At 39.0% G+C, this 16,589-nt stretch overlaps 1 protein-coding gene across 5 annotated transcripts in view; it reads right to left on the bottom strand.

The window, feature by feature from the left end:
* Positions 1-16,589, bottom strand: part of myo16 (myosin XVI) — a 137,611-nt gene that overhangs the window by 113,186 nt on the left and 7,836 nt on the right. For 2 of the 5 annotated variants that reach the window (XM_046845153.1, XM_046845156.1), the window contains exon 1: positions 652-1,302. The exons of 2 other annotated variants lie outside the window; for them this stretch is intronic. In XM_046845153.1, the coding sequence (XP_046701109.1) occupies positions 652-679 (28 nt within the window). In that variant the 5' untranslated portion in view covers positions 680-1,302. Of the gene's footprint in view, positions 1-651; positions 1,303-12,016; positions 12,132-16,589 lie in introns of those variants that run through there. One more of the 5 variants, XM_046845158.1, reaches the window with a different exon arrangement.

The raw sequence follows: 16,589 nt of genomic DNA, 5'->3' as shown, positions 1-16,589 counted from the left end.
ATCCCTTTTGTCTTTGAGCATCTCTCTCTCTCTCTCTCTCTCTCTCTCTCTCTCCCACATCACACACTTTTTCTTCCTATCATTCAATCCCCCTTTATCTTCCCCAGCCTCTATCTCCCTTTTTATGTCAGTTCCATCCTTCTTTCAGTCACATCCGAGCGTGTGAATACCCTGCTGTAGCTGTCAGACTGTCACACTGTTTCCCCTCCGAAGTTCCCTCCAGACACCCATGGGAGCTTCTCTCTCTCTCTCTCTCTCTCTCTCTCTCTTTCCCTCTCTTCACACCTGCCGCAATCACCGCTCAACTTTTGCATGGCTGCCGCATCCTGCAGCTACTTCACTCACACACACACACACACACACACACACACACACACAGAGAGAGTGCGCACACACTCACACACCTTCAGGTCTCCAGGCTGACACCGAGGATGCTGTGCTCCATGGCAACATGCATACATCGTGTGCTGAAAGACTGAATTACAGTGGGCAAAAACACTGTCTTACAGCCAAACACACGCAATCCATGCACACTGGCGCGCGCGCGCGCACACACAAGTACATCAATCCTCTGCAGGAAGGCGCGCGCTCGCGGCAATGACATCATCGCCGAAGTGAGGACATGCAAGAGAAAGTGGCAGCAGCACTCACAGCATTTGATGAAGCGGTAGTGTGACATGTTCTCCTCCGTGTCAGGGCGCAGGAGCGACAGATTACAGACCCGCAAACTGCAGCGTTCAGCTCGCCTTCAACGCCGCGTGCATTATTCAAGCGCGCTTGGGTTGCAGGAGCCGCTTCTCGTGCACCTCGTCTGCCTGCCTTCCTGCTTGCTTCTCTCTCTCTCTCTCTCTCACTCACTCTCTCACTCTGTCTCCCTCTGTCTCTCTCACTCCGTCATTCCCTCTCTCTTTCTTTCTCAGCGTCAGGATGGAACAGCGTCGCCTCTCCTCCTTCCACGCCGCTCCTACGCGCGACCATGACCGCAGCACGTGCTGCCGTAACGCCGCTGAGTGACGCGCGGACGGCCCCGCCCACCGGCGCGCACACGCCCCCTCTCTCCTTCTATCACGGCCGCGCGCGGCCGTCACACACCTCTTCCATCACGTGCGCGCGCTCGTATGCTTACACACCTTTCCCCGGATGAGACCGAACGAGAGGGAGGAAGAGATGAAAGAATGGTAGATAGTAAGAGGGGAAAAAAGGATGAGAGGCTATGTGGAAGGAACATATTTTGAGGCATGAAGAAAGGACACATGTAGAAGAAGGGGAGAGGAATAAAAAAATGGTGGTCTGGTAAAAAAAGGGATTAGAGATTAAAGAGAGAGAGAGAGAGAGAGGGGGATGCTGGTGCTGCAGTGCGGCTCCTGTGAGCCTGACATCTTAACTTCCCAGCTAGTGCCTTTCACCGGTCACAAATGAGTCTTAATAATCTGACCTCTATTTACCAGCAAGCCAACAAGCATGACAGCATCCATCTTCCGCTAAGTGGGGGCTAGAAAATGTGTGTGTGTGTGTGTGTGTGTGTGTGTGTGTGTGTGTGTGTGTGTGTGTGTGTGTGTGTGTGTGTGTGTTTAAAGGATGCCATTTGCATGCAAATGTTTAGGTTTGAAACACATGACACATGCAAAGACTAGCGTAAAGAAGATCTGCAATCACATTACATTGGCAGTCTGTGTATGTGAGAAAACGAACCCGAGCTGAAGAGCTGAAATTGCAAAACGTGTGTGGTAATGGGGGTGTATTTGGTAGGGATTTTTACTAGTTGTAGACAGGGAAACACAAGTCACCTTCAATGCAGTATATATGTGTGTGTGTGTGTGTGTGTGTGTGTGTGTGTGTGTGTGTGTGTGTGCATATGGTCCCTTCTTCCGAACCTGAAAGAGTCACTTGACTATATGGTCTGAGAAAGGAAAATGTATAAGTGTCAACCACTGTCACTCAAAACAAACATACTTATTTTAAAAAGGTGGAGCGCTGAAGGAGTACATACATAAAATGATAAAGATACAAATTGAAAATGCTATACAGTAGAAAGTAGAGGGGACAATAGTAGGTGCTGAGGGACAGAAAATGCACTTGTCTAATTATCATCTAACATTTAAGGCAATGAAAAAGACAAGTCAGGAAAATAGATGAAAGAAGGAGATCAAGAGAAGACAAGATAATACTGGATACGGGAATGTCAGTGAACATTATACTTTACCCTTTACATGTGGTCTTTAAGGTCATGCCTTAGATATCGTCAACAACCACTCTGGATCACTGCAGGAAGTCAAACTCCCCATGCCTCAACCTGTACTACTACCAGACCTCCTGCAGCTATAAGCACCAAACACACGCCCACCCACCCACACACACACACATACACACACACCCACCCACACACACACACACACACACACACACACACACACTTGGAGTAAAGCAGGAGAGGCAGAGTTGTCAGATCATGTCCCAGTTTCAGCCTCTGGAGACTGTCTTGGAAGGTTGAAAGGTCGAAAAGTAAATTTGCTGTCACCGAAGCAAAATTAATACTGTTTTATACATTGTGTTGTGTATATACTGTATACTATAGTATGTGTCTATTCTTTTATATATTTGCTTTTATTTTTTTCTTTGCTGCTGTAACAAAGAAATTTCCCCACTGTGGGACAAATAAAGGAATATCTTATCTTATAGTGACATCATCTTTTTACATCCCTGCTACATGTTTTTCCATGCTTTAAGTAAAAGAAAAGAAAAAGGACTCTTTATAGATAGATGAGACTGGCCTGTACAAGAGGAAAAGATGAACGATGGCATTATGAACTTAATTTAATTTATTGTTTGCTAAATGTCAGCATGAAAACAAGGATACAAATCTTTTCTGAGAATGACTTATACAGTATGTGATTGTCTTTATAGAAACACATATAAGGGTATTAATGTAAGGGGCTTAGAAATGAATATGTACTGTAGCAACAGTGGTCAATTTTCAAAATTTGGACATCTGAATATTGAAACATTTAAACAGAATAAAAAAATATAAATACTGTACTATATATATATATATATATATATATATATATATATATATATATATATATATATATAGTACAAGGAGAATTGTACATGTACTGTACTGTAAGCGTAACAAAAGTATGAATTACTTATATATATATATATATATATATATATATATATATATATATATATATATATATATATATATATATATATTTAAAACTTTAGAAGGGACATTGTGGGGTGTTTTTTGTTTATTAATTCATAGAAAATAATGTGTATGTGCATAACCAGCACTACAAACACCTGGAACACAACTGCTGTAGACATTTATTACTCCTTTTAACATAATGAAAAAATAGCTTCACAGATAAAAAAGGTCATCTTCTGGTCATTAATAACACTAGCCATCCACTTCATACTTCCCCAGGGCTCACTTGAAGATGTCACTTCTCATTACTCAAATGACTCCTGTTAGACACAGTGCACATTACAGACAAACAATCAGTTCAAGATCCAGCACTGTACCAGTTAACAAATTGTCGCTTTCATTTATCTGTTTATGATTCACATGAAGGCCATTTTAAAGGGCAGCAGGGTCACAAATAAGGCATTAATTCATAGCTAATAAGTAAAGACAGCTTATTAAAGTTAATTGTTTTACAATTTATAGTCACATTTAATGTCTTAAAACACCTGCCATACAAGCCCTGTGTACTTTATTACTATGGAAAGGATAATAAATTAGACTGTGCTCAAGACAGAACTTGCATCCAGAACTAATGTAACTAATATATACTTTTTCAGCCATATCCAGAGAAGGTTCTTCCCCAAACTGTTATCATGTTATACAAACTGTTGTATAGGATGTCTTTGGATGCAGTAGTATAAAATATTCCCTTCACTTAAAGACCCAGTCCTGTTCCAGTATGACAATGACCATGTGCACAATGCACTCTTTATGAATATATGGTTTACATGGTTTGGAGAAGAAGATCTTGAGTGGCCTGCTATACAGAATACCTTTGGGATGAATTGGAACACTGACTGAACCCCAGGTCTCCTCCCTTTATCAGTACCAGTATAGCACAGATCTCCTAAACCACACAACAATATCTAGTGGTACATCTTCCCAGAAGTGTGGAGTTAATTATAGCAGCAAATGGGAGCTTAATGTGGAATATGGTGTTTGAAAAGTGCTTAAAAATATTGTGTCATAACTTGAACGTCTTTGCTATTTTTCTATCATCGTTTGTTGCCAGGCAAAACTGTATCCTTTAGGTGTCCTGTACGTTTTCTACATTTTGATACACATTCATTTCACTGGTTCTTTCTCCATATTCAAATGCAATTCATACATTTTTAATATGCATTATCTTTTAATAAAACCATGCAAAAAGTGCATTAGATCTAGAATGTAAATTATGAAGATAAACATTTGTAGGAACTGTAGAAACAATTGTAGAAATCTACAAGAAATAATGAGATAAGAGTGTATTTCCCTGGCATTTAGTGATGGCTTTTATGCAGCTAGCAGAGGTAAAGAGGGAGCAGAGTTATTTTTAGTAATCACCCCAAAGGCTACTCTGCTATTCTGAGTAATGCAGAGAAGCGCATGCCAGCTGTGACAATGGTTCTGTATAATCTCTATTATTCTCTCTCTCTCTCTCTCTCTCTCTCTCTCTCCCCCATTTATAAATGTTTAACATTCATCATATATTGCTTGTATGTAACACATAATATACAGTACAGGTATGTAGTATTTGTGCATTAACATTATATGTAGAAAAAATAAAACTATTCTTATTGCAATTGTGTGTATGTAACAATGTTAATATGTACAAATTTTTGTACCACCTAAAAGAAACCCTGAAAAACACAATTTTATTTAAAAAATAAACACTTGACAGGTTACTTTAGTTTTTGCTGGTTTTCCTTCATAGTTAGGATATTTAGTTCTGACACACACACACACACACACACACACACACACACACACACACACACACATACCACCCAACCAAAATACAACTACTCTCACAGATATGAAATGTTTAAATATTCCTCAAATATTTAGTATGCAGTGCCAAGTAAGTAATTTTATTTGTGTTGAAACAGCACTACAACACAACACTATAACAACTGCAAGGCAACCAAGCTGTTTTGATATTATTATTAAATCTACAAATGAGTGGGTGTGAAACATCCTAGCTCACATATTTCCAACCGTTACCAACAACTTCCTGCTTTGCACAATTTTTAGTTTGAGTTCCCAGTACATGTTTTACAATGTCTGTACTCTGATTAGCTGATTAGCTAATGAAGTGTGTTATAATATGCACGACAGTGTGTACTCAGGTTGAGAAACAATGTCTGACACTAGAGAGCCAGATGTCTGTTCTTGGTTAACAGGGGTGGAATCTAATCTGATCTGCCTCAAGGTTCCGCAACTTAAGGGACCAAAAAGCTATTCTGCTCACCACAGTTGTGAAAAGAAAATGCCATTCTTCTTTGACCTCTCTTAACAATATGTTTCTCCTAACGGACCCCTCGTGAGTAACAAAAATTTGACTCTCTCGCCTTTTGATGGTTCCTTTTGATGGAAGGGGAATTGTACATGTACTGTACTGTAAACTTAACAAAAAGTGTGAATTACTTGTCATAAATGTTTTTTTACCACTTTAAATGAATAACACAATATTAAAATAGTTTTTCACATTTTTAATGTAATTTATTAGTACAAACTATGTTTTACTCCAAGTTACTCTTAGTTCAGCTCCAAATGAAATGTTGAGTGTCGTGGTTATATATATATATATATATATATATATATATATATATATATATATATATATAGAGAGAGAGAGAGAGAGAGAGAGAGAGAGAGAGAGAGAGAGACAGTCAGACAGACAGACAGACAGATTGATAGAATCTAATTTAGCATCACCCCTTGACACTCATGCTCATCCCATACATAAGTCCCAGACTTCCTTGAAAGTCCAATGGTGCATCAGAGATACCAGTAAAAAAAAAGAACCATTAGCAGTTCACCGAGCTAAGATGCGGACAAGCCTAGCACTACACTCGGACACACCCACTTCCCAACTCACCAGGCAGCCAGTGATGTGATTACACAGGTTACTGTGATCACTCAGCATAACTCAGACCTTCTGAAACATCCCATCACTGTGTGTATGTGCATGTGTGTGTATGTGAGAGTAAGAATTACAAACCATAAAAAAGAACAGAGGGAGTAGAAGAGCTGTTTCATATAAACCATGAAAAACGAACCACTAAAGCCCAGAGAACCTGGAGGCTAAAGTAAATCAGTTTTGCTCAGTTACTAGAAGCACAAAGAGAGAAAAATGTTGATGCATTGTCTTAGGAGTGTGTAAATTCCCCTAATTCAAATAAACGTTTGGCTCCCAGTCATGGGAAGTAAACAAAAAATGTGAACGTTGTAGACATCCCTAGATTTTCAGCACAACTCTGTTTCTTTCACAATTCCTTATAAAAGGAATGAAAAGGACATTTCCAAGCAAACAAACTAACTTTTCCTGGGCTTGGAAAAAAAATAATTTTAATATAGATATAAACCCACTGAAAGATTTTACTATAGTACCAGCACAGTTTCAAGGCATAGATAAACTAGGCGGTCGTCTAGGGTGCAACCAGCTGGGGCCAATCAGCGCCCCCTGCCTTGCTGCCACCCTCGCCCTCCCTCGACCTTTTAAATTATTTACTTGTACCTGGTTTTCTGCTGAAGTTTAATACACAGTATATGCTTACATACTAATTTTGCAAAGATTAATTAATGTGTTTAATCTTTTTTAGAGAAGGCTGTAAATGATGTGTACAGTGTGGGGATGGAGTGGAGCATTGTGGTGTGAGAGCAGAGCCATTGGGGGTGACAATAGGAATCTTGCCTAGGGTGCCAAAAAGGCTAGAAACGTCCCTGTATATTACTATCATGTAAAATGGGAATTTTAATGTTACTGTTACTCAAACTAAGATTTTAATTATTTTTCTTACAATCCACTGTGCACAGTTTCACATTTCCTCCTTTTTTGTTAGATTTTTGAAGTATTTTAGTAAATCTGTGGAGCTGAAGCTTCTGTGTTCCTGAGCAGAAATGGCTGGTTTGCTTGTGCTTTCAGAGCTATAACCCAATAGTCCTAAGAAATTTTTTTGGAAAAAGATGAGGCAATTTCTTTATAGCTTAAACTACAGGGTTTCCCGGCCTATCTGTGACAGTTGGGTCTTGTATTTACACAATGTGAAAAGCTCATTAGTATGTTGAAATTAATCGATCGATCATACTTTTCCCACAAAATACATTTAAAGGACAATGGAAAAGTGTAAATAGATATGTTTACTAATAGATTGACCTCTCTCATCCAAAAACAGAAGAAAGGACATAAAACAAGCAAAAGACAAAACCATAAGCAGTGTTGGGTAATGCGTAACGCGTTACTTTTGACAGTAACTAATACTGTAACGCGTTACTTTTTTAAATAAAGTAACTTCGTTACCGTTACCATATGGTGCGTTACCCGTTACTTTTTAAAATAAAGTAACTTCGTTACTGTTACCGTATGGTGCGTTACCCGTTACTTTTATAAATGAATTCATTTGGGCTGAAGTGTAGACGACAGCCTAACCTGTTTACAGCAGTGTCGCATTGTAGGATTGGTGATTGAACCACTGTAAACACGAAGAAGACGTGCTGTGGGCGCGTCTCCGTTTATTCAGGTCTGTGCGGCAGTAATGGCGAGTCGAGGCGAGAGCAAGACGAGTTTCTCAAAATGGAAATATGCTCATTATTTCACTTTAGTTAAGTATAAAGACAAAAACCTTTAAGTCAAATGTAAGCTGTGTCTTTCTGGTTTGAAGCTCGTATCTACTGCGATAAACAGCACCTCCAATCTGTCGAAGCTCCTCCAGGACCTCCATGCCTGAGGAGCTAGTAGCTAGAAGCTAACCCGGTGTTCTGTTCTACATTGTTGATAGTTTTCATACTTTAGCTGTGAAAGGAACATTTTTAAGAGCTCAACACAACAGCAGAAGCCACTTTAGTTTTTGATTCTGCATATATTATTCAGCTTGTTTTGTTATTTATTTCAGAAATCCTTGTGATATATTCAGTTTGTGCTGGTCTGACTTAAATGAAATAGTGTTTAAAAATTACTTTGTGATTAAGTCAGTTTTGTGTTTGTAGACCATAACGCATAAAAATGCATTAATGGAAACATTAAAGAAGGTTCTTTAAAAAAGTAACTAAAAAGTTACTTTTAACAGTAACGCATTACTTTTTGGTGTAAGTAATCAACAATGAAGTAACGAGTAACTGTTTATGTTTATGTAAAGAACGCTGGACTAAAATGCTATTTTGCAGCACCACAAATACAGTTCTTAATTGCATAACACTTTTCCCAAATATCATTCTTATTCATTTTATTATGCCATCATACAATGCAGGTCTCAGCTACTTATTTTTTTTGGTTAAGCTGTTGGTGGATTGCATTTTAGCCCTCACATTTTGACCAATGATGAAGTGAAGCAAAGAAAGTTTCTGTCTGTCGTCTTTGTTTTGTTTTCCTGACTCTGAGGCTCCGAACTATTACATTTGCCACAAGGAAAATCACTCCAAAAGATCAGTGATTAATATAGCCCATTAACTGCTATAGCCAGAGGGCTAGAGGAAGAAAGAGAGAGAGAGAGAGAGAGAGAGAGTTTAGATTTATATATTTAATATACATCTCTCTGCTTTCCTCGCTGAATAAAATTGTCCAAAATGTACTTCACTAAGCTCACCTCTTTATTTAATAACACAACACAAAATGGAAGAATGAGTGTATTTGCATAAAACATTTGAACAAACACTCAACAGCAAGATAAATAAGCTCTTAACAGACTTGTCCCCTTGGCTTACCTTACGAATGACGCCTTACAGGGTTACAGGGTGCGTCCTGTAACACATCACTCTTACTAGTTCCTGTATCTCTCATGCACAGTGAGGAGAGTGTGAGCACACACTGACAGCTGTTCCAACTGCACTCACCACATTCCCAAACACTGCCCTCACACACTCAGCTGTTGGACAAGCGAGCTGTTCAGGAGACCTGCCACAGCACAGTCACAGAGCACGACAGAGCCAGAGACAACTGACCTCTAGTAGATTTTGGCCAAGATACTAAATGACTATTGAGTATTTTACTCCCTCAAGCACAGGCAGTATATAAAAATCACAGGTTAATTTTTCACAGATATTTCTGTTCAAAATAAAAAAGAAAGCATATATTCTGATCCTGCAATCTGCAGGATTATTCCCGCAAAAACAAACAAAGAAGTAAAAACTATTTAAATAATATCTTTCAACTTTAATACACATGTAAACAGAAAGGGTTTTTTTTGTACTTTTAGACCACCATTAATAATAAGGTGATGGAAATATTATTGGATGGAAATCATAATAAATGAATACCACACAATAAAAAATTTTATGTTTTAAAGAAGTTTGGTACAGAAGGAAACTTCAGATAATTCAGCTTCTCAAAATAATTATCTGGAACATCTATGAAAATATACACACTTTGAAAAATTTTAATTCATTTGATGTTTGATGTATTATTTTCCAAAGCAAGAGCCCTATTGCTCATGTCACAGTCCTGTGTTTAGATTTGAGCTTAGGTGTGTGTTCGAAGTTTCATATATTCTCCCCATATCTGTGTGAGTTTCCTCCTGGCTTTGTCTCTCATTTCTCTCCAGAACCAAACACATGCTTAAAGGGGAATCGTCAACTCTAAATCCTTTAGTTTAGATGCGTGAGCGTGTTTTATGTGCATGTTGATATATAAAAAAAAAAATAATGCATGAACATAAAACCGAACACAATCTTCAAAACAATCCTGAAACAAGAATATATAAAGTGCCTAATGCTTGAATTTTTTTTTCTAGATATTTGCTAAAAAAAGTTTTACTTTATATCTTACTTATCTTGTTCCTTGAAATGTGTCACTTTAATTAGTAAATAGCGATACAGCAAAACATAATTATGCTCAGCAGCAGAACTGTTCAAATGTGCCTCTCCATGTGTATGTTATAACCCAAAGATGGTCTCAAACATCGTTTTTCCTATCCTGTCTCAAAACAGGACAGATACCTGCACATACACACATATCCCTAGAGTCAGGGAGGCCTAGATCTTTTTTTCTCTCACTTCAAAAAAAACCCCCCACAGATGAGCCATTTGGTGGCAGTACATTTCTCCCCAGAGACAGAACATACAAGGAAAGAGGGATCTGAACACAGACGTGCACACCAGATGATCTGATTATAACACATGCATGCGCGCGCGCACACACACACACACACACACACACACACACACACACACACACACACACACTTGTTATATCTTCTGTGGTGTAAACAATACTGTGTCTAAGCAACCCATTTTCTTGGTGGAATACTCCCTCCTGTACTGCATGTTTATGTGTGTGTGTGTGTGTGTGTGAGAGAGAGAGAGAGAGAGAGAGAGAGAGAGAGAGAGAGAGAGAGAGAGGGACACATACAGGAGAAGTGCAAAAATAGAAAGCAAAATTGCGATTCTATAAAACCACCTGATGGGGGCAATGTCTTCACATTAACAGTCAGGCACCACACGCAGCCAGATTTAGCAAAGTGAAACCTCACTCTGCTCAATCAGCAGCTACATCCTCATTTCCAGCTCATTAGTTATTCATTATTCTGTCTCAGTTTTCCAAAACGGACAAGTCTCAGAAATACCCACATACCCCTCCATAATGAATAAAGCACATCACATTAAACCAAATCCGAAAACATCGCTCATGGGAGATCAGTTCAGTTTGTCCATCATCAGACTGTTTCACTCAAACTTCAATTGTATTGAATGTGCTGGAGACAATCTGTATAGATTTAAATGAGCAGATAATTGAACCCACATGCATAATGAGCCGATGAATAATTGATTACACTGAAGTTAAATCCTGCTCATATGAAGTAGAAATGCAAATAAATTGATATATTTGTGGAAATGCAGCATGAGTATGTGCTGCGAGCACGCAGACCATCACACGCATGTTTTGCACCAAGCTTCGATTGAAAACAACACAGCACTCTGTGACCTTTCACCTCCTTTTGTGTATAAACTCTGCAAAAGGTCACCAGGTTGATTTGACATCCCTTACATATGGGGCATTACCATCTATTGGAAAAAGCACTTCCCTGATTTAACACCGAACATTTAATTGACGGAGGATGCAAATTGGGCCGCCATAATTTCAAGCAACACACACACACAGACGCTCACGCACGCAGATATGTTTCCATAGACTGCACAATACACTGACACCCCAATTCTACACACTGTTAAATGATATGTGGGAAGGTGGCGAGTTTCCCTTCAAGTGATTTATCTACCACAGTGCGAGTAAACAGAAAGCACAGAGCCACACCTGTACATGTATATCACACAACACAAAATAAGCATGTGGCCACCACCATAGTGGGGGTTTCACTTGGTTCAAGTCCAGATGGATATTAGAGACGTAATCTCACAATTGCAGGCAGTGACTAGGCATCCATTTGTCAGCATCATGTCAGCGACCTTGGACAGACTGTTAACATGCTGAGACTGATGGCAGAATAGGAAAGGAAAAACAGAGTAAAATGGCACGTCAGAAGCAAAACTGAATTGCTCGTACTTGGATTCCTGCACACGTAAACACACACACACTTATGCAAACACCCTCACGTGAGTGTTTAGCAATAAACGAACGAATATGCATGCACACACTTACTTTCACCCTCTCTTTTTTTTCCCTCCCATACACTCATTCATGCTCAAATTATGCAAGTCAACATCAATGAGCACTCAGATCTCAAGACCCCTAAAAATATCAAACAGGTATCAGCAATGCACTCTACCTGAAAAAAAAAACACATTTGAAATTACACCAGAAGGAACAACAAAAAAAAGAGTGTTACATACCAGAGATCCCGTCTTCAGAAGGGGAGAAAGAGAGTGTGAAGCAAGGAGGGTAGAGCCAGCAAGAGGGAGAGAGGCAGAGAGAGATTGTGTGAGAGAGAGAGAGAGAGAGAGAGAGAGAGAGAGAGTGAGAGCGAGAGCGTGCACGAGTGATGAAGAAAAACGTGCGTCTTCGTACGCCTACGCTTTTCTCCACCAAATCAATTTCACACTCTCTCACCTCCTAGTCGCCATGATGTCATTCATTCATCCGTTAGGTGTTACCATGGCAACCTGGAGCAGCGTGCTTGGGCTATCTGGGCGAGTCCTTTCTGATATCTCTGTCCCACCCTCTCATCCCTCCTACACTTACACAAACACACAACACACACACATACCCATTTGAAACCTGCCTCTTATTCTATTGGGGCATGTGGGCTGCATCACCTGTACAATCTAGGAATCCTCCAGCACACCTCTTAACAGTGGGAGAAAGCTCTGTAAGAAGATGTCTTAGTATTTCTCCAAGTGTGTGTGTGTGTGTGTGTGTGTGTGTGTGTGTGTGTGTGTGTGTGTGTGTGTGTGTGTGTGTGTGTATGTTTTTTCCAAAACAGCAAATTCCCCTTCACACATACACAATTCTATTGTACCCCTAAAGCTATGTTTGTGTTTCTTGCACTCATTGGTCCTTATGTCACTCCAACCCCCTACTTCACAGTGCTCTTTACTTCTGCACCTAAAATACACAAAACACCACTGAGTATTTTGTCATTTCAATTAAAAAGCCAGAGTAAACTCTGACCAAACAAAGAGGCAAATAAGACCAAATATAATACTGACAGCACTAAATTTCTATAGACAGTTTCAGTAAACATAATTAAATTTCTCAGTAGACATGCCTATAGCTGTGCCTCACTGCAATATAGGAATATATCTGACCCCACATTACACACACAAACACACACTCCAAAATACTGTATGCCACCCTGGAGCTACAGCTGTGTGCACAGGTTCAAACCTCTTCTTGCCCCTGTCTTCCCTCCTCTGCTATAATGAATAGTTAATAGGAGGAGTTCAGCTCATTACCATGTTTTCTCCCTCTGATAATCTTCACATTGACCTTGGAGGACTGGACATCCTTACACCAAGCAGACCTGCCCCTTTTCTCGGCCGCTTTGATTAAATACGTAGCCCTTATCCCCATCCCCCACATTTCATGAGCTAGCTCTTACAGTCATTACACACACCTCCTTAGCATTCACTCTGAATAGTGAAAAAGTGTCACCATTACCCAAAAGGAAAGGACAATGAATTGTACCATTAAGAAGCTAACGAAACCCTTATTATGCTTTATAACCATCTCAAATGAACCTTGGGTACCAAGCAGTGTGAAAAGTATGCTATTAGGGATTTTTCGGCTGGACATCCCTCAGTAACATTTCACCCACTCTTATATTTCTGCACTAGACAATTTTAAAGGTCAGGAAAAGTCTGTCCGATTGTCAGTTTAGTGTAAGGCTTGACAGTTTGCTCGTAGACGTTATCCACGAAAATGTACAATCATGAATGAAGAAAGATGAAAGAGAAAGGTTAAATAATAATAATAATTATCTCTACCTTTCACCACATTTCAACATTCATGCTTTAGATGCTGGCCATTTCTAGCCCTCAACATTAAAAGGGAGTGTTTTCACATAAAGAATGAGCATATGGGATCGATGCACTCGAAGGATGTTTGGCTGAAATTTAATCAGAAGAAAGAGCAGCTGTCAATCACAGATCTGCCTGTAAAAGGAAGGTTCATAAGCTGAAAAGTTCCAATAAATAACATCACTTGTCAAGCTGTAGGCAGACTACAAGCAAGAGTGAACAAATGAAAGATTTTGGTGATCACACAGAAAATATGTCAGCAAATGGGTAGATCACAGTAGACTTATGATATATGTCCATAGATGACTCATCAGTTATTAATTCTTCTTCAATTATCGCTCTATCCTGATCAAAGTTGATGTAAAACCAGAGCTTTTCCACTGAGTATGAGACATGGATACATACACACAGTGACATCTTTGTTCACACCTAGGTGCAATTCAGTGTAGTCAGTATACCATTCTGCATTTTTAGTGTAGAAAATCCACATGGACAATAAAAGAGATTCTTCATATCAACTGGAGACCCTGGAGCTGTGAGAGGGCAACCCGACTCACCGCACCACTGAACCGTCTGATCAGTGATTGAATAATTAAATATTTCAGAATATCATTAGGATCTGGAATGATTTTCCTGCGGTCATTAACTACAATCAGTTGGAAAACGGATTAAGTGTATAAAAAGAAGGAAAGCATTGTATGCCTACGCTTTACCTCATCAACTCAGCAGAACTTTGAAAAAGATATTTCCCTCCAAATGTGCATGTGTGTAAAAGTGTGGCTCACACGTTGCTTCATAACATCCCTCTCCCTGTTCTCACTTCTGGAGAATCTGTGAAATGTTCTACATGTATGACAGGTTGGTGTGATTGCAGAAAAAAGGAAGCGTTGATGGCACAACCTCGGCGTTTACACTATACCTCCTAGCTTTTAGTATATACCACTATCTTTGTTAATCTACTACCACATGTTATATTAGCATGATAGGCATGCAAATCATGTTTCTGAAATATGCCCTTGAGCATAAGCACTATTATGTAAAGCTTGGACAATTCTAACAATTATATCTAATTTCTCATAAAAGGTTAATTTGAATAAATAATGTCATAGGCAAATAGAAAAAGATCAGTTTTAAGCTCTGTATTAAATCGACAACTTGATGCAAAAATGAAAGAATTTTACAAGCAGAATAAAGCCTTCAAAATGTCAGCACCTCAGATGAAAAAAAGTAGGTCATTCAGTATTTCCCCCTCGCCGATCAAACAGCCCCCTTCCAAACATCAAATAACAAGAGAAAGAAAGGAAGCTGGAGTACAAGGATGTGAATAATTTAAAAATCAATGCAGATCTTCACCATGAGCCCTCTCTGGGCCACAAAAAGAGCAATGATGTCTGGATTCGCAGACCAGCAGGGCACCAGCAGGGCACCAGCAGGGCACCAGCAGGGCAAATATCAAAATACCCAGGATATAAGTTACATCCTAAATGGACACAGTGGTTTTTTTTCCCCCTCGCCTGCAGGTGCAATTAGTAATTACAGAAACCGTTTGTCTTTGTCAAGTAAAACTAAAGTTGTTTTATATAGTGCTTTAAAACACCAGAACAATTGACTCGCTGGTCATTTATTTTCAGTTGATGCCAAATTTCTCAAGTTCTCTTCCTGTCAATACATCCTACAAATTGTTTATCGATCGACAAACATTTCCCTTTTTTTTTTGTTAGACGAAGCATTAGATGTAGGTTTTGTAAGAACACAATGCTAACATGAAACAGTGTAGTTTATCACACTGCTACATAGTGAAGGTTTTGACTGTGACTATCATTACATAGTAATAATAGAGATTCACTATATAAACAAAAGTACTGGGACCTCTGCCTTTTTTTGCAGTCACATGTGGTTCTTCCTCAAAGTGTCCACCACACCCCAAGTGACCACTACACTTCAAGCTTTTTCACCCTACAACAGTACCTGAATTTATTAGTGCCCTTGTGGCTGAAAGAACACAAATCTCCACAACCACAACCCAAAATTGTTGGTAGAAAATCTTCCCAGAAGAGTGGAGGAGAAAGCCTATACAAATTATATAGGCAGGTGCCCAACTTTTATACAATTTTATTTAGTTCTTCTGAGGACATGTATAGAAATTAGTCATTTGTATGAAACCATAAATGATGCAATAATGCAATATTTTCAAATACTTCAGCCAATCAGCTTTTTGCTAATTCAGTCATTTAAACTACATTGTGTTTGAAAATTACCCAATTAGTTTTAGCAGGAATCTCGCAGAGTTAGCAATTTGTGCTACAAAAGCCAGTTGTTATTGCTTTGTAAAGGAAAGACTGGAAACTCTATAACCACCTTCAATACAGCATGGTTCTGATGTAACCTAACCGATTAATAAAAGTTAATCTAATTTAATAATTTTTATTGCAATACAAAAAAGCCAAAGGTAAAATGTAGGTTTGTTATGAAGTTTCTTTTATGAAAAGTTACCCATCTGGTCTAAACCAATTTTTCTCCTGCTTCTCAATGTAAAGTATGCCCGGCAATGGCAACTATCTTGGGATTGCAGACTCGTGATCATTGACTCTCTCTGGTATAGTAATGAGGGGATCATGCTATTAAGCAAATTGAGTAGACAGCATTAAGTCGGTTATTAACCTGCTAATAACACGCACCATCGTTTCAGCCTGGATAATACCACGCTAATAGCTCACAAAGTCAGCTTGGTTTGCGGGACAGTCGCTTAATCTGATCTGACTCTGCGCTACCATGTGCACATAAGGGCAATTTTGACTAAGGTCATTAATGTTAGTTAGATGTTTCAATTTATTTTCGAAAAATTGAATCTAATGGATTATATCACCATTTATAAATGCGAAATACTCATTGAGAAGATTTATTTAACATTAAAATATTTATACACACAAAAGGCCTTCAAAACACA

This window comes from Silurus meridionalis, chromosome 3 (assembly GCF_014805685.1).
Source record: "Silurus meridionalis isolate SWU-2019-XX chromosome 3, ASM1480568v1, whole genome shotgun sequence".
Classification (NCBI taxonomy): Eukaryota; Metazoa; Chordata; class Actinopteri; order Siluriformes; family Siluridae; genus Silurus; species Silurus meridionalis.
Note: the sequence above shows the minus strand (reverse complement) of the source record. Positions and strands in the feature narration are given on the sequence as shown.